The sequence below is a fragment of the Apodemus sylvaticus genome, chromosome 1, assembly GCF_947179515.1.
Source record: "Apodemus sylvaticus chromosome 1, mApoSyl1.1, whole genome shotgun sequence".
Lineage (NCBI taxonomy): Eukaryota > Metazoa > Chordata > Mammalia > Rodentia > Muridae > Apodemus > Apodemus sylvaticus.
This window is the reverse complement of record NC_067472.1, coordinates 169,340,896-169,364,430: the sequence shown is the minus strand read 5'-3', so window position 1 is coordinate 169,364,430 and position 23,535 is coordinate 169,340,896. Positions and strand designations below refer to the sequence as shown.

Genomic DNA, 23,535 nt, shown 5'->3' with positions numbered 1-23,535 from the left:
TTGAATTTCTGATTGGCCTGCGTTCTCTCTCATGGAGGGTGGGGCACTGTTTAAATCCCAGATATAGATCCAGATCCGGAGATCCAATTCCAGCCTTTTCCTCCTGGTGTGCATGTTTGTGGAAGGAGAGAGAGAGAGAGAGAGAGAGAGAGAGAGATCCAATTCCAGCCTTTTCCTCCTGGTGTGCATGTTTGTGGAAGGAGAGAGAGAGAGAGAGAGAGAGAGAGAGAGAGAGAGAGAGAAGAGAAGAAGAAGAAGAAGAAGAAAGAAGAAGAAGAAGAAGAAGAAGAAGAAGAAGAAGAAGAAGGAGGGAGGAGGAGGAGGAGGAGAGGAGGAGGAGGAGGAAGAGGAGGAGGAGGAGGAGAAGAATAAGAGAGAAGAAGAGAGAGTGTGTGTGTAGCCTGGGATATTTCTGGGGATGGATCCCAGGGCCTCACACCTCACACACACTGGCAATGTGTCCCTGGAGCTCCTCTGAGCTCCAATTCTTCCTCAGAATATACTGAGGTTCCATGCCTCCCTTATAATGGGTTATCAGTCTGATCTGAGGGAGAAATTTCAAACTGGCCATTTAACTCTGCCCTTGCCAGAACCCAATACTTCTAAGGCTGTCTTCTCCTTCCAGGGCGGTGCTGACCATCACTGCCCCATTTGGTTAAGGCCTCACTTGTGAGGTGAGTGAAGAGCCCACAAGTCCTTACCTCTAGCTCGTACCTTCCCAGGCTCCCACCAGCCAGGCTCTCCCCCAGCTTTCCAAGGTTTTGGGAGTTAGAGATGCCATTCTTTGAAAGACCTAGGTCACCTCTCTTGAAGGTGCCAGGAACTCAGAATCCCAGTAACAACAAACCCATTCGGCCCTAAGGTTCCAGCCCCTCTCCAAACATAGAGGAGTCCCAGCCACAGCTTGGGGGAGCCAGGAGTTGGGGGAGCCCGAACCCCTCCCCTTAGCTGTGGGGGCAGCTGAGCCAGGGGTCAAATTGTAGTGGGGAGGCCAGGAAGAGGCGGGGATAGCCAGGATTGGGAGGGGAGCCGGCAGCGTGGGCGGCTGCCAATGAGAGGGAGAGCCCAGCAGAGAGGAAAGAGAAACTGGGAGAGGGAGGAGAGAGAAGAGAGGAAGAGAGGAAGAGAAACTCGAAAAGGAAAGGAAACAGATGTGTCTGGTCAGGGAGATAGAGGAAGAGACAGAGTGTGGAGAGCGGAAGTAGAAAGAGTAGACTGAGGCGGGGCAGCGGGCAAGGGACGTGTTAGCAGCAAGGTAGGGAGAGGGACTGAGAGAGGTGACTTAGGCAGGGGTGGGGGGAGAGGGAAGAGAGAGGGAGACAGAGACTCAGAGGGAGACAGACAGGTTGGGAGACAGAGAGACAGAGGGAGAGAGAACTCACAAGAGAGACAGAGAAGAGAGCAAATATCAGGTGAGGAGAGAGAACAACTCCGAGAGGCAGTGTCTGAGACCCAAAAAGAGGTGGTGACAGATCCTGTCACCGGGACACCCAGAGCTGGGTAAGTCCCTGGCTGGGCTGGGGGGGGGGGGGGCGCATGATGCCCATTCCTGGTGACTTAGGACTTGTCCTGGGGAGCTGGGCAAAGATGGTTTGGGGGCTCATAAGGGAAGACAGGAACAGGTAGCCCAGGCACCCTGATAGAGGCAGGGATTGGAATTCCTATGCATAGAGGGGGTCACATTCCTGGCCAGTATTCAGTGGGCAAGAATAAAGGCGTCCCTATTCTTAAGGCCTGGCTGCAGACAGCTGCCCCCCTCCCCGCAGCTGCCAGAGCCGCCCACCTCTCTTGGCACTGCTCTTGGTATGTGATCCCTGGCCATGGCCTCCCCCAGCCCCTCAGTCCCCAAACAACAGTTTCTTTCTCTTCAGTCCTCCTCTGACCTTCGAGCCCCTGACCCAACTCTGTCCTCAGCCCCCCGTCAGTGGTGGAGAGACACAGCCCCCCTTTTCTTTCTTCCCCCAAGCTCTCGATGGAGCAGGGCCGACCCCGGAGCAGCCTCAGCCTGGCCAGCAGTGCTTCCACCGTGTCCTCCCTGAGTAGCCTGAGCGCCAAGGTCCTCCCCATGGATGGGATAGGGATGGGGGGCTCTGGGCTGTCCCGTCCCATTTCCTGGCTGTGGGTTCTGTGCCACCACGGGGACTGCAGTGCTCAAGGAGCAGGATCCTTAGTGATGGGGTTTGCCAGAACTTGTCCCAAGCTGAGCATCATCAGCCTCAGCTGGGAATTTGGAGAGATTCCCCAGCTCTGTCCCACCCCTCCCAGTCCTCCCTAATTTTAAGCCAGAAAAACAAATAAACCCAGACTGAGAGGAGATGACTATTCTTATTTGGACTGGGGGACTTTCTTTCCAGTCTATAACTGTGGGACACACCCACTTAGAACCAGATGTGGTGGTTCGCATTAATCCAGCACTGGGCAGGCGGACACAGGAACATCCAAAGTTCAAGGTTATCTTTGGCTACATATCAAGTTAGAGGCTAAGTGAGACCTGTCCCAGGCACGACAACAAGAACCCAAGCAGAGCTAGCTGTGGGGACACACACCTTCAATCTCAGTGCAGAGGCAGGCCGACCTTGGTGAGTTTGAGGCCAGCCTTGTCTACTCAGTGAGTTCCAGGACAGCTAGAGCTACATAGAGCTACATACTGTCTTGAAAGACAAAAGCACCAGGCAGTGGTGGCGCACGCCTTTAATCACAGCAAACAAACAAACAAAACACAAAGACCAGGCCTTATATAGTGGTACATAACATACATTCCAACATTCAAGAAATAGAACAGGAGAAGGACCAGAAATTCAAGGTCAACCTTGGCTACCTAGTGATTTGAGGATAGCCTGGGCTATATATCTATCACCTAGCACAAATTTTGTCTTGCTCCTTTTTTTGTTGTTGTTTGTTTTTATGTTTTTTGGATTTGTTTTGTTGTTGTTTGTTGTTTTTTTCCCCCCGAGACCGGGTTTCTCTGTGTAGTCCTGGTTGTCCTGGAACTCACTCTAGACCAGGCTGGCCTCCAACTCAGAAATCCACCTGCCTCTGCCTCCCAGAGTACTGGGATTACAGGCATGTGCTACTACCGCCTGGTGCCTTACTCCCTTAAATTCAGAGACCAAACAGATTTGTTTCCAGTCTTGCCTAGACTGCACCCAAGGAGGGGTGATCCAAGACAGCTTGTACATGGGGGACGTGCAATCTGTGTGTCCACAGGTCACCCCTCTGAGGGACGTGAGGGATGAGAAATCCCCCTCTCCCCACCCCCAGCATCAGAGGCATTCCTTCTACCATGGCTTCTGTCTGGAAATGTCTTCTGTGGGGAACCTCCTGGTACAGATTGCAGAGGTTCTCTGGCAGGACCAGCCATGGAAGCCAGAAGCCTGTTCTTGCTGGGGACACGGCTCCAGGGTCCCAAGAAGCCTGTGCCGCTCTTGAATTATGTAGCCAAAAATGACCTAAAACCTTTGTGTTGTTTTTGAGACAGGGTCCCGACTGTCCTGGAACTCCCTCTGTAGCCCAGCGTTGAACTCAGGCCTGCCCCCGCCACCCAAGTGCTGGGTTTAAAGGCATCTACCACCATTCAACAGCCTTGAACCTCTAAAAGGACGGGATCACAGGAATAGTGTAAACCCTCGGTTTATGCAGTGCTAGCATTTGAACACCTGCTTCGTAGGTGTTAAAGAAGCATTCCCTTGTTACTCCTTTGTTTGTTTGCTGGTTTTGAGACCAGGTCTCAAACAGCACTGACTGACTGGGACACTCACTGGATAGGATGACCTTGAGACACTGACCCTCCAGTATCTCCCAAGTGCTGGTTTTACAGGCGTGTGCCACCCTCCTCAGCCTCCTTGCCCGCCTTCAGAAAGAAATCTACTTGGGAGCCAGTCCTAGGAGAAGCCCTCACTCATGTCTGTTCCTACTGCACCTCAGAAGCCTACGCGTGCTGTACACAAGGTCCACACCTTTGGGAAAAGGAACAATGCACTTCGGCGAGACCCCAACCTGCCCGTGCACATCCGAGGTTGGCTGCATAAGCAGGTGAGGCGGGAGGGAGGGCTGTGGTCCCTGGGTGTTGGGTGTTGTGCCCTGCTGTTGAGTTTTCCTTCACATCCCCGATGGATGCATTCAGCCCCACCCCCACCTGTTACTCTTTTATCTATAACTGTACAATTCATTCCCTGTGTTTTGAACCTTTCATAGTCCTGGCCTCAGAGCACAGGTTGTATTATATTAGTCAGGGTTCTCTAGAGTCACAGAACAGATGGGTAGTTTCTATATAATAAAGGACTTTGTTGATGACTTACAGTCTGTAGTCCATCTTTCCAGCAATGGTCAGCAGTGGCTGTGGATGGAAGTCCAAGGATCTAGCAGTAGCTCAGTCCCACAAGGCGAGCAGGGGAAGAAGAGCGAATCTTCCTTCTTCCAATGTCCTTATGTAGGTCTCTAGCAGAAGGTGTGGCCCAGATTAAAGGTGTGTGTCACTGGGCAGTGGTGGCACGCCTCTATCCCAGCACTTGGGAGGCAGAGGCAGGTGTATTTCTGAGTTCCAAGCTAGCTTGATCTATAGAGTGAGTTCCAGGACAGCCAGGGCTACACAGAGAAACCCTTTCTCGAAAAACAAACAAACAGCCGGGCAGTGGTGGCCACGCCTTTAATCCCAGCACTTGAGAGGCAGAGGCAGGCGGATTTCTGAGTTCGAGGCCATCCTGGTCTACAGAGTGAACGCCAGGACAGCCAGGGCTACACAGAGAAACCCTGTCTCAAAAAACCAAAAAAAAAAAAAAAAAAAAGAAAGAAAGAAAGAAAAACAAACAAACAAACAAAAAAAGAAAAACAAAAGAAAGAGAGAGAGAGAGAGATATCCAGGTCCGAAACTTGTGTCTTCCGGCCTCAAGATCTGGATCACAGGTGTGCCCTCCAATTCTGGATTGTAGTTCATTCCAGATGTAGACAAGTTGACAACCAGGAATAGCTACTACACAGGTTATACAAGATGAACAAGTACCAAAGCCGTATTTAAGATCATTAAGATTAAATCAGATCATGGTGGCACGAGCCTTTAATCCCTCCACTCCTGAGCAGAGACAGGCAGATCTCTGTGAGGTAATCATGATCTACAATAGTAAGTTCCAGGACATCCAGGACAACATAGAGAGACCCTGTCTCAAAATACTAAACCGGATCAAAAGAAAACAAGATGACGATCAGGGTGGGGTGGGAATTGTGTGATGGATGGGTAAGTAAATAAATGGAGGGGCCTACAATCTCATTGCTAGGGAGGTAGAGGCCTGAGGCTCTTCAAGGATAGCCTCAGCTACAGAGTAAATTCAAAGCCTGCCTGGGCTACTTGAGACCTTGTAGCAAAACAAACAAAACCCACACAACTTTGACTAGGCTGTTGGTTGGAGTTTTGTGGGGAAGAAACACATGAGAGGAACCTCCTGTGTCTCAGGCTTTGAACATTTGCCCCAAGTCTCTGTATACGAAACCTCTGTGGCACAGAACCACAACCAACGCTTCCAGAAACTTCTCAAACCCCAGTGGGCAGGTGGGAGGTCTTGAGGCTCCTAGAGAAGGCATGATGTTTTCTAAGGCATCGTAGGTGGCCAAACTCAAGCTAGATGGTGGTCCAGCACTAAGGAGACAGAGGCAGGTGGATCTCTGATTTGAAGCCAGCCTGGTCTACACAGAGAAACCCTGACTCCAGGGGGGGGGGGATAATTATCCAGAAGTGCTATCACCTGTCCCAGCACCTAGCTTTCATCTACACATAGGAATCCACATCAACACAGACTGTTGGCCACCCAGTCACAACACCCTCTCTGGGTCTCCGGTCTTTATCTCTCTTTCCTCTGTCCTCCCTGCTTCTGTTTCTCTTTCTCTCCACTCCTCCCCCAGTCTCTACCCCTCTGTCCTCCGGGTTCACTTCCTCCATCTGATTTGATTTCTTCTGTACTCTCTATTCAGCCTCTTTCTTGTCTTCCTCCCCAGGACAGCTCAGGCCTGCGGCTGTGGAAGCGCCGTTGGTTCGTCCTTTCGGGCCATTGCCTCTTCTACTACAAGGGTCAGTGTCCTGGCTGGTATTCTCCACCAGTTTCTCCCTGGGGCTTCTGGGTACCATGACACCTGTCTGACCTCTGACCTAACTCCTGTCTGCAGACAGCAGAGAAGAGAGTGTCCTGGGCAGTGTATTGTTACCCAGCTACAGTGTCAGGCCAGATGGACCAGGAGCCCCACGGGGCCGGCGATTCACCTTCACAGTGAGTATGTTTGTGGATTCTAGTTAGATGGTAGGTGGGGACCTGATGTGACCACTCACGGGGGTGGGGTCGGGGTGGGGGCGGAAGCACGGGGCAGGGGGTTCCACGTTTGGAGATCAGAAGTTTTACCATGCTTCCTTTGAGTTCTGGTCCCGACCTCTGTCCCTTGCAGGCGGAGCACGCGGGCATGAGGACCTATGTCCTAGCAGCTGACACACTGGAGGACCTGAGAGGTTGGCTTCGAGCCCTGGGAAGGGCCTCTCGTGCAGAGGGAGAAGATTGGTGAGCACTAGCCGGGCGTGCCCTTTGTGGGACAGTCATTTAAATTGCAATTACTATCTATCTCCTAAGTAGACACTACCCTCAAAGACCCCTCCCCCAAGGACCTTCCTCCAATAGCAAAAAGGGGTTCTCTTTTAAGATCTGCCTACCTACTTGTCCAGCCCAGACTCACAACTGATCTTTCACTATCCTATAGACATGCTCAACGCCACCCAAGGAGTTAGAAACTCTGATTGCTTTCCTGACTGTTGCCTTCTAAACAAAGGCAGCTTTGAGGCCATGCAACATTGTTAAAAAAAGAAAAGAAAAGATTTGTTTCTTATTTTATGTATGTATATTTTATTATATATTTATATTTTATGTATGTCTACTAGCATGTGTACATGTGTGCCAGATATGTGCCTGGTGCTCTCAGAGCGGGGAAGAGCATGCCAGGTGCCCTGGGATTGTAATTACAGCTGTTAGATGCCTCAAGAATGCTAGGAATTCAGCCAGATCTTCTGGAAGAGCAGTAAGTGGTCTTAACCTGAGCCCTCCCTCCAGCTACAAGGACCAGGACACATTTAAAACTGTTTGAAAATTTATTTATTTATTTATTTTACTTTTTGGTTTGTTGAGAAGGGATCTATGTAGCCCTGGGTGTTCTAGAACTTGCTATATATAGACTGGGTTGGGCTCAAAGTTCCAAAGATCTGACTGCCTCTGGATTAAAGGCGGGCATGTACAACCACACTTGTGTTTTTGTTTGTTTTAGGTTGCTTTTGGTTTTGGGGGTTTTTTTGTTTGTTTTTTTGGGTTTTTTTGTTTTTTGTTTTTTCGAGACAGGGTTTCTCTGTATAGTCCTGGCTGTCCTGGAACTCACTCTGTAGAGTGGCTGGCCTTGAACTCAGAAATCCACCTGCCTCTGCCTCCTCAGTGCTGGGATTACAGGCATGCCACGCCCGGCTTTTTTTTTCCCCTTGAACAAGGTCTCATCACTCAGAGCAGCCTAGAACTGGCTGTGTAGTTGATGCCCTTGAACTTGCAGTCACACTGGCTCAACTTTCCAAGCCCTGGAATTCCAGGTGTGGGAGTCACGCCCAGTGGTGCGTGGACTTGCCCTCAGGACTTCTCGTGCACCACTAGACAGGCTTTCTGTGATTTTGTGTTTGTGTGTGTGTGTGTGTGTGTACACACACGAGTTTGGGTGCTGGTGGATGCAGGAGGTGTTGGATCTCTCTGGAACTAAAGTTGTTACAGGCGATTGTGAGCTGCCCAGTGTAGGTGCTAAGAGCGGAACCTCTAAAGAACAGCAAGCACACTTTTTGGTTTTTTTTTTAATATTTATTTATTTAATGTATGTGAGTACACTGTAGCTGTCTTCAGACTCACCAGAAGAGGGCACTGGACCCCATTACAGATGGTTGTGAGCCACTGGGGTTGCTGGGAATTGAACTCAGGACCTCTGGAAGAGCAGTCAGTGCTCTGAACCACAGCCCCGCAGCAAGCACCCGTACCTGCTGAGCTCCCTCTCCAGTTCTTGTTTATTTACTGGGGGTTGAAGCAGGGTTTCATACGTTATTTAAGCCAGCTGTTTAGCAATGAGCTACCTCCCCAGTCCTACATTTTTTTAAAGATGTATTTATTATATCTAAGTACAGTGTAGCTGTCTTCAGACACCAGAAGAAGGCGTCAGATCTCTTTACTGATGGTGGTGAGTCAACATGTGGTTGCTGGGATTTGAACTCAAAACCTTTGGGAGGGATTTTTACCTGTTGAGCCATCTCTTCAGTTTCAGCCCTACTTTTAAAAAGTGTGTGTGTGTGTGTGTGTGGCAAATGCATGTGAGTGTGCAAATTCATATGCCTGGGTCAGTGCGTGTGGAGTCCAGAGCTGGGCCTCAGGTGAATTTCTCTACTGCTGTTCCCTCTATTACCACGAGACTCATTGAGCTGGAAGTTTGCTGCCTTAGTCACACTGAGCAGCCCGCAAGCTCTCAGTATCTAACTGTCTCAGATCCCGGTCTCCTAGGGTACAGGCCCACAGAGCCATGCCTAGCTGCTTGGTTGGTTAGTTGGTTGATTGGCTGGTTTCCATTTTTTGAGACAGGTTTTCACTATATAACCAGATCGGCCTGGAACTCAGATCCACCTGTTTCTGCCTCCTTAGGGCTGGGATTAAAGTCTGTACCACCTTGTCCCGATTGATTGCTGTTTTGGGGACAAGGTTTCCATTCCATTTGTACTCATCCTTCCTGTTGTGGGCCGTCTTTTTTTTTTTTTTTTTTTTTTTTTTTAGTTTTTTGGATCCCCCCCCCCCCCCGCCCCCCGAGACAGAGTTTCTCTGTATAGCCCTGGCTTTCCTGGAACTCACTCTGTAGACCAGGCTGGCCTTGAACTCAGAAATCTGCCTGCCTCTGCCTCCCAGAGTGCTGGGATTACAGGCGTGCGCCACCACCGCCTGGCTATCTTTTTTTTTTTTTTTTTTTTTAAAAGATTTATTTATTTAGTTAGGTTTTTTTTTTTTTTTTTTTTTTTTTTTTTTTTTTTTCTGAGACAGGGTTTCTCTATGTAGCCCTGGCTGTCCTGGAACTCACTCTGTAGACCAGGCTGGTCTCAAACTCAGAAATCTGCCTGCCTCTGCCTCCCAAGTGCTGGGATTAAAGGCATGGGCCACCACCATCTGGCTTATTTATTTAAGATTTATTTTTAGTTTATTTTTTGTATATGAGTACACTGTAGCCGTACAGATGGTTGTGAGCTTCATGTGGTTGCTGGGAATTGAATTTAGGACCTCTGCTCACTCCAGCCTAAAGATTTATTTATTTATTATAAGTACATTGTAGCCATCTTCAGACACACCAAGAGGGCATCAGATCTCATTACTGGTGATTGTGAGCCACCAAGTGGTTGCTGGGAATTGAACTCAGGACCTTTGGAAGAGCAGTCAGTGCTCTTACCCACTGAGCCATCTCTCCAGCCCCTTATTTCTTTATTTAATGTATATGAGTGCTCTATCTCAATGTACACCTGCATGCCAGAGAGGGCATCAGATCCCATTCCCATGTGGTTGCTGGGAATTGAACTCAGGACCGCTGAAAGAGCAGCCAGTGCTCTTAACCGCTGAGCTATCCCTCCAGCCCCGTGAGCAAATTTTTTAAGAAAATGTGTTCACACCAGATCTTGGGGGACTAATGCTGGGCAATCACCAAGTACTCAAGGATAGCCTGGGCTACAAAAGTGCTGTCTCAACAAACGAACAAAAACCCAAAACAACAAAACCCCAAACCAATCAAACAAACAAACAAACAAACAAACTCAAAATCACCATCAGCCCCCAGTACCCCCCCCCCCAAATGTCAGACTGTCTCGGACACTTTGCCATCCTATCCCAATTCCTAGACCTCAGGGGACTGGGTCCGGTGCCAGCAGACCCAGTGTCCTGTTAAGAACAAGAATGAGGAACACGTCCCTCTTCTGTGTCTACTTGCTAGCGGACTATCGAGGTCACCTGCACGTCCCCGGCCTGGGGAGGGTCCCGGAGGTCCCGGAGGACCCCCAGAGGTGAGCAGAAGAGAAGAGGAACACATCTCAGAATCACCAGAGGTAGCTCGGCTCTCCAGAGGTCTTGGCAGACATGAAATGCACACTCCCAACTCCACAGCCGATCTGCAGCCGCACACGTGGAATCGGAGAACCAGGAGCCCAGAGTAAGAAGGAACCCTTTGGGAACTTTGCCTAATGGTTGGGCAGAGGAAAGACGCGTTGGACCAGTGAGGGTCGGTTGGAGTAGGAAAGAGGGAGATAGCTGGAGGCGTGGCTTAAGGGAGAGATAGAGCCCCAAGAGGCCTGGGTCCAGGCTTGGTCCTTTGCAGGTAAATGGGTGCATATATTCCCAAATGGAACTCATCCACTCTGCCTAGCAGAGACAGGCAGTTCGACTCTGGGAAGCCAGACACCCTTGTTGGGTAGTGAGGTGGACTGGGAGCAGGAACTTAGTTCCCCGATTCACTCCTTTCCACAGGCTGTTCTCACCCCTCTCCCGGCCTCCCTCCCCTCTGAGCCTTCCGCGTCCTCGTTCCGCCCCGGCCCGGCGACCCCCTCTCTCAGCAGGAGACATTTCATTTCCTGCCCGACCGCACACTCCCTTGAATCGCATCGATGTCCGACCTCCTCTGGATTGGGGACCCCAAAGACAGACCCTCTCCCGACCTCCCATTCCACGCCGAGGACCTTCTTCTGAAACGGGCGGAGGACGGCCACCCAGGAGTCCCCAGCCCAGGACACCAGAGCATAGGACACAGGTGGGCGGAGGGAGAGGACTACATTTCCCATTAGGTTTCAAGGCTCGCTTTCCAGGCCAGTGATTGAATCATGCTTCCCAGGAATTATGGGGATTATAGTTTACAATATAACTGCTCCAATATCAAAGGCTAGTGATTCCATGTCCCATCAGGTCTCAGAATTCTTGGTGTGTGTGTGTGTGTGTGTGTGTGTGTGTGTGTGGTGTGTATGCGTGCACCTGTGTATTGTGGGTATTGTAGTCTCTTATACTCTCCCTCAAACTGTGAGGCCAAATCATAGTTTGGTTTCCAGTTATTATTTTAAGATACCCAGCCTCCTGATAATCTCTCTAAGAATCACGGGTTTATAGCCCAGAATATCTGTAGCTAACTTCCAGCAGCCTCTAGTGATATTGCCATGCTAGCCCATTTATTAATACTCTGTGTGTGTAGCCAGTATAGTTGAGGATGTGTGTATATACTCCAGACTGGCTGTTCTAGGCAAGTACTCTACCACTGACCTACTCCGCAGTCCTGTTTTTAACTTCCTATTTTGAGACAGGATCTCTCTAAGTTGCCCAGGTAGACCTTAAACTCACTCTATAACCCAGACCTCCAGAGTAGCTCAGATGACGGCCAGGGCCACTAGGCTTAACCAGGTGTTTCTACACATTTCTGTTTCAGTCTACCCAGGCCTCCTCTGCTTCGTCCACCTATCTCCAGCTGCCCCCAAGACCCCCTGGGACCCAGGCCTCCTTAATTTTGCTGGTAGGTCTCCTGCAGCAATAGGAATCTACTAAAGCCATCTCTTGCTTGACCTCCTCACACCCCACCCCCCCCAGGATAGTTGTCTTCATAGTGCTGAGTCTGGCGGCCAGCAGCCCTCTGTGTTATGTTAGTGTAACTTCTGCATGCCTAGTGTTCAGGGAAATCAGAAGAGGCTAGTGTTCAGGGAAATCAGAAGAGGCCTTGAATCCCCTGGACCTGGAGTTACAGATGATTGTAGGCTGCTATGTAGGTGCTGGGACCTGAACCCTGGGCCTCAGGAAGACCAACAGGTACCTTTTACTTCCAAATTAATTTTATGCTTATAGGTATTTTGCCTTCATGTATGTCTGTGTGAGGGCATTGGGTCCCCTAGAACTGGTATTACAGATTGCTGTGAGCCACCACGTGGATGCTGGGAATTGAACCCAGGTCCTGGGAAAGAGCAGCCAGTTTTTTTTTTGTTTGTTTGTTTGTTTGGTTTTTTTTTTTTTTTGGTTTTTTGAGACAGGGTTTCTCTGTTTAGCCCTGGCTGTCCTGGAACTCACTCTGTAGATCAGGCTGACCTCGAACTCAGAACTCAGAAATCCACCTGCCTCTGCCTCCCAAGTGCCACCACTGCCCGGCCAGCCAGTGCTCTTAATGACCGAGCCACCTCTCCAGCCCTGACCTGGAGTTCTGATCCTCCTGTGTCGGTCTGCCCAGTGCTGGGATAGAAAGTGTGCATCTCCGTGCCCAGCGTGCCAGTTTTCAGTGTGTAAGTGTGAAGGCTGTGCGGACTGTTTCCCGTCAATTGTATTTTCTGTGGCTATTTGAAGACTGAGTCTACTGGACTCTTTCTGAAGCTAAGATTCCTGCTGTCGGTTCCAGAGGTTTCTAAGGCTTAGAAGGGTGCCAGCCAGGAGATGGTTGTCTGTCACTGTGTCTGTCCATGGCAGAGAGGGTTTGGCTCAGCACTGGCAGTGTGAACTTGCCAATCACCTTTGACCCTGGAATTTTCTCCTCCTTAGCCAGGGCCCCCTGTGGACTCAACTTTGCATCAGAGCTTGGAGACAGATGTAAGTTCTCCCAGATCCAAACCCTGTTGAATTCTCGGAGTTGAAAGGGTTCTAGACCAGCAGTTCTCAACCTACAGGTCTCGAGCCCTTTGAGGTGGTATATCAGATATTTACATTATGACTTAAAACAGCAGCAAAATTACAGTTATGAAGTAGTAACAAAATAACTGTATGGTTGGGGGTCACCACAATGTGAGGAACTGTGATAAAGGGTTGCAACATTAGGAAGGTTGAGGACCACTGGTCTAGACAGAACTGGGGCAGGGAAAGCCAGGCGAGATGGATAAACACTTCTCTATTCTCCCCCAGACTTTGTTGACCAAGCTGTGTGGGCAGGACCGGCTCCTAAGGCAGCTGCAAGAGGATCTGGACAAGAGGCAGGAGGAGAAGGTGTAGAGGGGCGTGGTGTAGGGGTGTGTCTTAGCTGTTCGCGCCCTTAATCCCTCCCAGGGCACAGAGTCAAGATGTTTCCCCCTCCTCCCCCCCCAGCCCCCCCCCCCCCCGTGGAGGGCTTGAGGGGGCACATTTGCCCTCTTGGTTTTAGAAGTCTAATCACTGTGGTCTGTGCAGGAGCAGCTAGAGGCGGCCTTGGAGCTGACCCGGCAGCAGCTGGGCCAAGCTACCAGGGAGGCTGCAGCTTCTGGGAAGGCCTGGGGCCGCCAGCGCCTTCTGCAGGACCGGCTGGTGAATGTGAGGGCTGCTCTGTGTCACCTGTCTCAGGTGAGCATCTGAGAAGGGACTCTTGTGCTCAGTCGCTGCCGAGATTCCGCAGGCTTTGTAGGTCGTCCTCGAAACGACAGCGCATTCACAAAGCCCGCTCATAGCTTTAAATCTACAATCTTTTAAAAATGTGTTCTTCTTACGTGTGTGTGTGTGTGTGTGTGTGTGTGTGCACATGTGAGAGCACATGTATGTATCCCAGAGTACCCATGTGAGGGCCAGAGGACAACATGAAGGAGTCAGTCTCTTCTATTCTGTTGGTCTGCTGGACCAAGCTCAGACTTAGAAGCAAGTCCCTTTAACAATTAGGCTATCGTACTGGCCCTTTAAATTACTGAAAAAACAATTAAACTGTCTTATTGGCTCTTGATCATTATAGAGGCTAAGGGGCAAGGAGGCCAGTTGTAACAAAACTTAATTACTTAATTTAGGGACGGTCACCACCACTATCATCACTATTATTGTTTTGTTTTGTTTTGAGACACTTTCTCTGTGTAGCCCCAGTTGTCCTGGTGTCCCAGAACTCACCATGTAGATCAAACTGGTCTCAAACTCACAGAGATCCACCTGCCTCTGCTTCCCTAGGGCTGGGATTAAAGGCTTGTGCTACCACACCTGGCCTAGAGGGTGATTCTTTTTTTTAAAGATCTATTTATTTATTATTTAATTTTTAAAAATGTATGTATGTATGTATGTATGTATGCATGTATGTGAGAACATTGTTGCTATCTTCAGACACACCAGAACAGGACATCAGATCCCATTACAGATCGTTTTGAACCACTGTGGTTGCTGAGAATTGAACTCAGGACCTCTAGAAGAGCAGGCAGTGCTCTTAACCACTGAGCCATCTCTCCAGCCCCAAGGATTTGTGTGTGTGTGTGTGTGTGTGTGAGTGTTTGTGTTTCAGACACACTTTCCCCACACTTCTCTGTGTAGCCCTGGCTGTCCTGGAACTCACTTTGTAGACCAGGCTGGCCTCAAACTTAGAAATCCGCCTACCTCTGCCTACCAAGTGTTGGGATTAAAGTGAGTTCCAGGGCTATACAGAGTGAGTTCCAGGGCTATACAGAGTGAGTTCCAGGGCTATACAGAGAAATCCTGTCTCGAAAGCAAACAAACAAGAAACCCCCCCCCAAAAAAAAGAACCTAGGTTCAATTTCCAGCACCCACATGTTGGCTCATGCCATCTGTAACGCCAGTTCCAGGGGATCTGCGCCCTCCACTGGCCTCCATGGACACCAGGCATGCACATGATGACACACACACACATATGCAGGCAAAACATATTTGTAAAATAAAAAAAAAGGCAAAAGGAAAAATAAAAATTGTATCCATCTCATATGATCCTTGTGAGGATCATGTTAAAACACAGAAGTTAATAAATAGATACTTCTAATCCGCAGGCCCCGTGGCTCTAAGGACTGGTCCGTGTCTGCGGATCATGTGTTGCATATGGACTGCAGGTCTCAGTGGTTCGAGCAAAGAAGATCATAGGAGTTGATGTCTGTCTGGACTGCGGCTCTCTGGAGAAAGTCTCCCTTCCTCTCTGCTGTGGCGCGATTTGGTAGTTTGAGAGACTAATCTCGTATTTCCATCTTCTCCGGGACTTTAGGAGCGAGAGCGGGTTTGGGACACATATAGCGGCCTGGAGCAGGACCTCAGCACCTTAAGAGAGACTCTCGAGTACCTGCTGCACCTCGGGTCTCCCCAGGTACACCCTCACCCTTGCTGTCCCTGTCTACAGCACCAGAGCCACACACTCTAAGCTTCCCCTGGGAGCTGGGGACACTTCAGCGATGCCCCAGGAGCCAGTCCCACACACTGAATTAGTGGTTTTCTACTTGCTGTGACTTGACGGGAAGCAATTAGGAGAAACACTGATGTTAGGTTGTACTTTGGCGTATGGATTGAGGATAGTGTGTGGAAGGTAAGGCAGAGTTCATGTTAGCAAGAGCAGGGGCTGGGACTTCTCAGATCTCAGTGGATCAAGATGCAGAGTCAGGGTTGGAGAGATGACTCAGTGGTTAAGAGCACCTGCTGCTCTTGCAGAAGAAGGCTTGCTGGGCTTGCCATCATAGGACATCTCTCAAAAACAAAACAAAGCAAACAGAAACCCCAGAGGGCTTTACAATAAAATGAGAAACTCAACACTCAAGGTCAAATCTCTAGCTGGACTGTCCCGACATCACTAGAAATGCACCGTGTTCAAGGTTAGGAGAGAGCCGCGTGAGACGCAGCCTCCCCAGCTTGGTTTCCCCGGTGCGACCTGCAGCTCCCGTGTAAACTTAAAAGCGCAGGCTGGGACTTGACTCACGGGTTACAGGTCCTCACTGCTCTCTCAGAGGTCTCAGGTTCTGATCCCACACCCACATGGGAGATGGCTCACAACCCCCATACCTCCTGCTCCAAGGGTGTGGCCACCCACGCCTGACCTCTCTGAGTACCACACCCCTGTCACAACCTACAGAGAGACATGCGCCTACATCACACAGTGCTCTCCCTCAGATAGTGATGTCTGGACTTTCTGTCTCGAGATTTGACCCTGGGTGTCAAGTTTCTCATTTCATTATAAAGCCCTCTGAGGTTTTCTTTTGTGTGTGTGTCTCTGTGTGTGTTTCTTTTCTTTTCTTTTTTGAGAGAGATGTCCTGTTATGGCAGGTCCAACAAGCCTTTAATTAATTTACATTTTATTTTGATATGTCCTGTTCATAATTCATTTTTTGACTTTAAAAAAATCTTTGAGCTGGGCGGTGGTGGCGCACGCCTTTAATCCCAGTACTTGAGAGGCAGAGGCAGGTGGATTTCTGAGTTTGAGGCCAGCCTGGTCTACACAGTGAGTTCCAGGACAGCCAGGACTACACAGAGAAACCCTGTCTCCAAAAAAAAAAAAAAATCTTTGAGGCCATGCATAATGGCATGTGCCATATATACACAGGAATACAAAATATAACAATTATTTAAAAATATTTGGGGCTGGAGAGATGACTCAGTAGGTAAAGACACTTGTTGCCTAGCCTGGTGGCCCAAAGTTCAACCCTTGGGACCCATACAATGGAAGGAAAGAAACAAATCCCCCAAATCTTCTGACCTTCACCACACACACACACACACAATTAAAAACTTGGAAGGGGGTCAGATGGTTTGGGCACATGCACTTGGGAGGTATCACTTGACACCAGACTGAGCTCTACACAGAAATCCTGTCTCAAACACACAAACAACAACAGCAAAACCCCTAAACACTTTGAAGGTGTTTTCTGTGCAAATTGACATCGGGATGGTAAGTCGTACAAGGAGTTTGAAAAGTCCAGAGGCAACCAAGGCAGCCCCGAGCTGGTTGGGTTTGATGGCTTTCTGGCCAAGGCCTTCTGTTGTTTCTGTCCTGTATTTTCTCACCTTGAACAATTCCTTCTCTTTCCCCCAGGACCGTGCATCTGCTCAGCAACAGCTGTGGATGGTGGAGGATACGCTGGCGGGTCTAGGTGGCCCCCAGAAACAGCTCCCACAAACTGAGCCCAAGGTTCCACCCCCTGCACCCCAAGGAGAGGAGTCCTCAGAGAGGGAGGTGAGATTTCCAGCTCCTCTATCACCTGTCCTAACCTCCCCGCCCCCAGTGCTGTCCCGTCCCCTTGATCTCCTACCCAATCCCACTGAAGTCAGAAGAGGTGATGAATCTCCCAGAACTGGTTAGGGTGCTTAGCAACCATCATAAATGCTGGGACTTGAACCTGGGTCCTGTGCAAGAACAAGTGTACGCTAACCACTGGGATATCTCTTCTATTTGCTTCCAGGACCCAACTCCTAGCAATGGTGCCAGGCTGGCTTTTCCCATAACAATAAATGTAATCTACCTAGTGCCCCACCATCAGTCATTGTGTGTGTGTGTGTGTGTGTGTGTGTGTGTGTACTCATGTCACAATGTCATGTGGAGGTCAGGGATAATTTGTGGGAGTCCCGGTTCTCTCCTTCTGCTGTTTAGACCCTGGGCTGGATCATAAATGGTCAGGCTTGGTGGCACGCACCCTTATCTGTGGAGAGATCTCATCAGCATATATTTATTTAGTAAATATATCATTCTTTATTATTCCATTGCCACCTAAGTTTTCCATCCTCCTCGGGCAGAATAGGCACCAACACCACAGACAACCTCAAGTCTGCTTTGGAAAAGTGCTGAGTTTCTAGGGGCTAACTACAGGAGCAAGGCTGTGGGACTCTAAGGCAACTGCTTCACTGGAAAGCCCCTCAGAGACCACCATATCAGCCAGGTTCACAGCATAGCATGCCCTGACCCCTGTGCTCATGGGAAAATCTCACACTCATGTTCCGACACTGCGTTAACTGCCTTACGTAACGAAGGTTGAATACTTTTGATGCTAAAGCAACTTGTTTAAGTTGAGAGGTTAAGAGAGGTTAAGTAACTTGTTCAAAGTCACATAGCTAATAGGTGGCAGTGGTGGGGTTTGAAGCCGGCCTCTCTGGCTGTGGGTTTGTGATCTTTTCCAGGCTGTGCCTCAGCTAAAGCCAGTATTTGATCCCCATTCCACCCTTGCAGAGCCTTTCAGAGTCACTGGAGCTCAGCTCCCCTCAGTCCCCTGAGGTGGACTGGGGTCGACCCTCAGGAGGTGACAGAGCCCTCAGCAGCCCTCAGTCAGGTGAGCAGCTGGCAGGGTGGGACTCTCTCTGTGTTCTTGTTCTGACTAAGTCCCCGTCTGTCCCTCAAGGTGTTGGATCTCCGAGGGTCTCCCGGGCATCCAGCCCCGACTGTCCTCAGCCCTCATCCCCGCCGCTGAGAACTAAGGTAGACATCTCTGAGACACCTTAGGCTGCCTTGTAACTCTGTGCTCCGGTCACCTCTGGCCACGACAGAGCAGACAGGATTCTATCTCAAGTACTAGAAGCAGTTATGTGAAGAAGCTGTGTGATTTCAGGCAGTTACTAAACTCCTCTGAGCCTCCGTGTTTCTCATCTGTGTAATGGCACCAAAACCATTGCTTACCCCTATGGCATGAGATATAAAATAAAATAGTTAGGAACATGGCTTAGTGGTAGTGAGGGGCCGGGGCGTGGCTCAGCAGTGAAGTCTTCAACCGGCATAGGACCCATTGGGTTCATTCAGCAACATGTATCCAGATAAAAAAGCTAGTGTTTGCTGGGCAGTGGTGGCTCACGCCTGTAATCCCAGCACTCTGGGAGGCAGAGGCAAGCAGATTTCTGAGTTCGAGGCCAGCCTGGTCTACAGAGTGAGTTCCAGGACAGCCAGGGCTACACAGAGAAACTCTGTCTCAAAAAAACCAAATCAAAAAAAAATTAAATTAAAAAAAAAAAGGCTAGTGTTTTTTACTCAGTGTCAAGTTATTTGGGAGAAGCCAGCATGTCCAGGAATTATGATATTTCCGTCTCCATAAAGCAAGGTGGACAGGTGATGGAAGGAGATCAGAGACCGGGGTAGGAATCCGGCCTTTGTCCTTAGCTGCTGGGTTGTCTAGTATCCAGGGCCAGGGAGGGCATGCAGCAGCGCCTGGTGCACAGGGTCCCCTCTGTGACAAATGCTCTGTAAAGTGCCAGGCTGTTGGGGAGAAGTTCCTGGGGTAGGAAAAACAAACAAACAAACAAACAAGCAACAACAACAACAAAACCCCAAGAAAGTCAAAGGTTCGATTTTGGTCTGACTCTCCCCAGGCCCCGCTGGCGCGGCCTCGTATGAGCGCTCAGGAGCAGCTGGAGCGCATGCGTAGAAACCAAGCATGTGGGCTCCCTCTTCCGCGCCCTACCTCCCCGAGGCTCCTGACCCTGGGAAGGACATTGTCCCCGCCTCCACGCCAACCTGACATGGAGCAGAGGGTGAGGAGGATGGGGTCTTGGGTTGGGGAGCACGGTGGGAAGGGTCCTCTGCTTCTAGATCGAATCTCAGGTTCCGGCTGTCTGTCTCTTCCCTTCTTTCCTTCTTCCTTCCTTCCTTTCTTCCTTTCTTTTCTTTTCTTTCTTCCTTTTCTTTACTTTTCTCTTCTTTTTTTTCTTTCTTTCTTTCTTTTTTTTTCCGAGACAGGGTTTCTCTGTGTAGCCCTGGCTGTCCTGGAACTCACCCTGTAGACCAGGCTGGCCTTGAACTCAGAAATCTGCCTGCCTCTGCCTCCCAAGTGCTGGGATTAAAGGCGTGTGCCCACTGCCCGGCTCTTTTTTTTTTTTTTAGGTAGTGTCTTATGTATCCCAAGCTAGCCTTGAACTAGCTACATAGCCAAGTCTGGCCTTGAGCTCTGTATTCTTCTGAGGGATTGTGCCCTGATTACAAGCACGTCACCGCGCTGGGGGTGGGGCCTTGAGCTTTGCGCATGCCCGGCAAGGGCTCTATTCATCAGTCACAGCCCCAATCCCTGCCGTCTTTATAAACCAGGAAAGCGTCCCACTTCCTTGTTGCAGACTTAGTCCTCCTACCCTGTTCCTCCAGCAGTTAGGGGGCAGAATTAGGCGAGGAGGTGCTGTGTGAGGAACTTTTCCCATGGAGACACAGCGCACACAGGCTCCCTAGCCCTAGAAAGAGAAGCCACTACAGTAATGACTGCTCCAAGGTCGCCCTTGGCGAACCCATGCGGTTTGCGCGGGAGGGTCACTAACAGGGCTCTGTGTGAGGGGTTACTTCCAGGGATGTCCCCAAAGCAGCTGCATCCCCTGGACGCCCTTCCCAGGGTAAGTGACAGCGCATGGACGCTGCAGTGGTGGCGCCTCTGCAGAACTTGCAGCTCAGCGGGTCTGAGTGATCCCTCTGTAGCTCGGCCGGCCAGTCAACTCTTCCAGCTGTGATTGCTCTCCCATAGTTCAGTGGAGGAAGTTTCTGTGACTCAGCAGGTCTCAGCGTTCCCAGACGCCCGCGGGGTTTCAGTTCAGAGGAAACCACTGTAACACCCGAAGGGAGCAGGAGTCTCCGTTTCCGGTTGTAGCTTAGGCTCTCTTAGTGCCCTGTGGCGTGAAAGAGACCATGCCTGCCTGCCGCTCTCTTCCGTGCTCCCTGTTGCTAGGCCAAACTAAAGCTCGTGATCTGAGGGAGATGTGGGGTGAGAAGGGAACCGGAGACAACTGAGTATGCATATATCGTCTTTCCTGACCACACCCTCTTCTCCTGCTAAGCTCTGCTTCCTAATAGCACAATTAGCTCCGTAAACTCTTGTAATGATTTCAGAGAGAGGGCTGCCTGGTGCTGAGGGAAGCTGACATATAATTCTTAGGCTGGACCATTGTTCCCTTGCACAACCTGGGAAACCCCGTCTGCCCTCTTTCCCCCAACCCCACCCACACAGAGAAAACTCCCGGGCTAAAAAGTCCTCTCTTCTCCTCTCCCGTAAGTGCCCGCCCAGGGGCTCAGTTTTGGACCATATATGGGCACAGTCCCAGCTCCTAGCTGGCTGGTCACCCCCCACCCCCCACCCCCCACCCCCGCTCTAGCCTGGGTGTGTGACATCACTGACCTTCACCTGTGAGAGCAGTGAACCCATCCTAGAGCTGCCCCCTAATAATCCCACCTTTACCTACTTTTAATCTGGTCTAACCAGGTCTGTATCTGCCTGACAGAGGCCAAGAAAAAGTTTATCCACAGTCTCTGCAATGAAAGTGATAAGGAAAGGGACTCAAGGCTGTGGCTGGTGTGAGGGGAAAGGGGAGGCAGTGGCAATACCATGTGTGGGCCTAACCATGGTGGTGCCTGAGAGGGAAGGAGAGACTTCATTAGGAAAGACAGAGACAGAGCGGGGGGAGAGACCTGAGAGGAATGGTGGGAGACCAGAGACCCTTCAGAGAGTGTCCACAAAGCACCTCTCAGACTGGGCCCCCTTGAGGAATCTCAGACTCTTCCCAACAAAGCAAAGGTCTGATGTGTTATGGCTGTGGAGAGACTGGAAAATTCCACCTTGTGCGGGATGATTTAGTTCCCTGTAGCTTATGTGACAGGTACATGGGGGACCAGGTACCACAGTTGTAAGCTGTCCAGACACAGCTCTGACAACCGAATCCTGAACTTCAGGGAGGTGTGCCCCGATCCAGGCCTGTCACTCACCTGGGGGTTAACTCATTGGTGAGAGGAACACTCACTCTCACAGTACAGTCACATCTCGGCAGCACCAAAGACTGGAGACTAAACCCTGTGACTCATAAACCTTTGGGGGATATTTATATCCCAGTCGAGAGGCACCAAGTAGGGAAGTAGGTGACAAACCGTGGGCGTGACTCTGTGAACCTGATGTTCTCCAAGGCCATTTCACTCTGAGTCCCCTAGTGTCACCATAAACATAAGGGGTGGAGCGCAGTGGGGCAGCCGCCCAGCTCCCACCCCAGCACTGGGGAGATGGAGCAGGAGGGTCAGGAGTTCAAGGCCAGCTTCACCTATATAATAAGTCAGAACACAGCCTGAGCGGCATAAGAACCTGACTGGGAAAGGTGGGGGGCTCGGGGAGATGGCTCAGTGATTGGCCCGGGGGCTTCAGAATCCATGGCAGGCCGTGCATGTCTGTGGTCCCCACAGCTCTAAGATCTTGGATCCCTGGGAACTCAGGGGTCAGCTCATCTGGCCAACTTGCTGAAGTTCCGGGCTGACGAGAGAGAGAGAGAGAGAGAGAGAGAGAGAGAGAGAGAGAGAGAGAGAGAGAGGGAGGGAGAGGGAGAGGGGGGAGAAAGGGGGAGGGGGGGGAGAGATCTTAGCCAAGAGCAGAGGATCAGAGGAGGGACATGTCCTCTTGTCCTCTGACCTTCCTAGTATCTGCATGTAGGTCCGTGTGGAGAGGGGGAGGGACTGAGGAGAAAGGGAAGGAGAGGGTGTCAAAGGAGGGAGAGAAAACACAGGCTTCGAGGAAAAATTCCAAACCCCCCCCAGCCCTTTTCTCTCTTTTCTTGCCCTCCCCTCCCTTTCTTTCCCCACCCTGCTCTCCTCTCTTCTTTCTATCTGGACACGAGCCCACCAGGCTGGCCTTGAACTTGTGACCATTCTGCATGACAAGAATTCTAACCGATACTTCCTTTCCAGCCTATTGTAGGAACTGCGAAGTGGCTCAGGAGTTCTGGGTCATGGAGTAGGTATGGATGTAGAGTGGGGCGTGGCAATGGGGGAGGGTCTGGATGCAGACAGGGTGGGGGGTGGTGCAGGGGTGTTATCCTAGCTTCCTGTGCACCAAACAAGTCCCCAAAAGTCCAGAGTCCCTTGAGTTCCTGTGGTGTCTATAAAAGAGCCAGGAAAGCCCTCATGCCCGGTCAGAAGCCGCAGTGCTCCTGTGGCCTGTATCAGATGCGGCCGTTTATCCGCTATGGTGACCTCACTGCGGGACTACTGGTCACAAGTGCAGACAGCCTGCACGGAAAGTCCTCTAGATACAAGCTAGGAAGAGCTCGAGCGAGCCTCGGTGGCCTGCTTGACACCCGTGGCTTATTTCCTGTAGTCCCAGACACTCCACAACGTGCTCACCAGTCTCTGGAGGCCTCCAGGGCCACCGGGAGCGAGTGCTCAGCCTCTCCCAAGCTCTAGCCACAGAGGCTTCCCAGTGGCACAGGCTGATGACAGGTGAGGTGGCCAGGCTCTGAACCCCTGCATCTGAGGGAGGCGGCCTGGACGCATGGACATCACGTGTTTATGTTAACACCGCACGACCTCTGTTTAGCCTCTCCAGGGAGAAATTCAGACACCAGGGGAGACTGTCTCCAGCCAAGCCCACAGCCTCCCAGTGAAGAACTACCCCAGGTTACCTCGTCCCCAGAGTCTCACAGGGCTATCTCTGCTAACACAGGGCTCTCATGCCAAGGTAGCAGCAGAGGCCTGGCCCCGTGGGAGCCTGGGAAGGCCCCTCCAGCTCTGGCCGGGGAAGAGGGGGCGTGGCCCCTGAGAGTCACTCTGCTGCAGTCCAGCTTTTGATTCCTGTCTTTGCACTGGGTGCTACAAGCCGGAAGCACAACCTTGAGGACCACCGGAGCGTGCATTCTAGGAAGGCCGAGGCTGCTATGGTCGAAGATTGATTATCCCAACACTGTCCAAACTTAGATTAAAACTTTGAACTATTACTCAATAAATAGCTTTATTCTCTCCGTGGTTGTGACATTGTGTTCTGACAAACAAGAGTCAGGGCTTTAGATTCACACAAAATTGGGAGCTAGATCCTCTCTTTGGTTTTTCTTTTTTTTTTTTCTCCACCACCCCCTATTTTTTTTCCCCGAGACAGGG

General features: G+C 50.6%; 1 protein-coding gene across 1 annotated transcript; it reads left to right on the top strand.

Annotated features, from left to right (window-relative positions):
* The first annotated feature begins 622 nt into the window (after positions 1-622).
* Plekha4 (pleckstrin homology domain containing A4) lies at positions 623-23,399 on the top strand. The gene is made up of 20 exons (XM_052163031.1): positions 623-674; positions 1,967-2,056; positions 3,925-4,032; positions 5,986-6,058; positions 6,154-6,254; positions 6,427-6,536; positions 10,009-10,224; positions 10,539-10,818; positions 11,482-11,565; positions 12,573-12,620; positions 12,930-13,010; positions 13,191-13,340; positions 14,956-15,054; positions 16,768-16,908; positions 17,896-17,995; positions 18,065-18,141; positions 19,023-19,184; positions 22,351-22,400; positions 22,760-22,881; positions 22,979-23,399. Exons 2-20 carry the CDS (start codon positions 1,973-1,975, stop codon positions 23,227-23,229), a joined length of 2,337 nt encoding a protein of 778 aa, XP_052018991.1. The 5' UTR covers positions 623-674; positions 1,967-1,972; the 3' UTR covers positions 23,230-23,399.
* Positions 23,400-23,535: the final 136 nt, after the last annotated feature.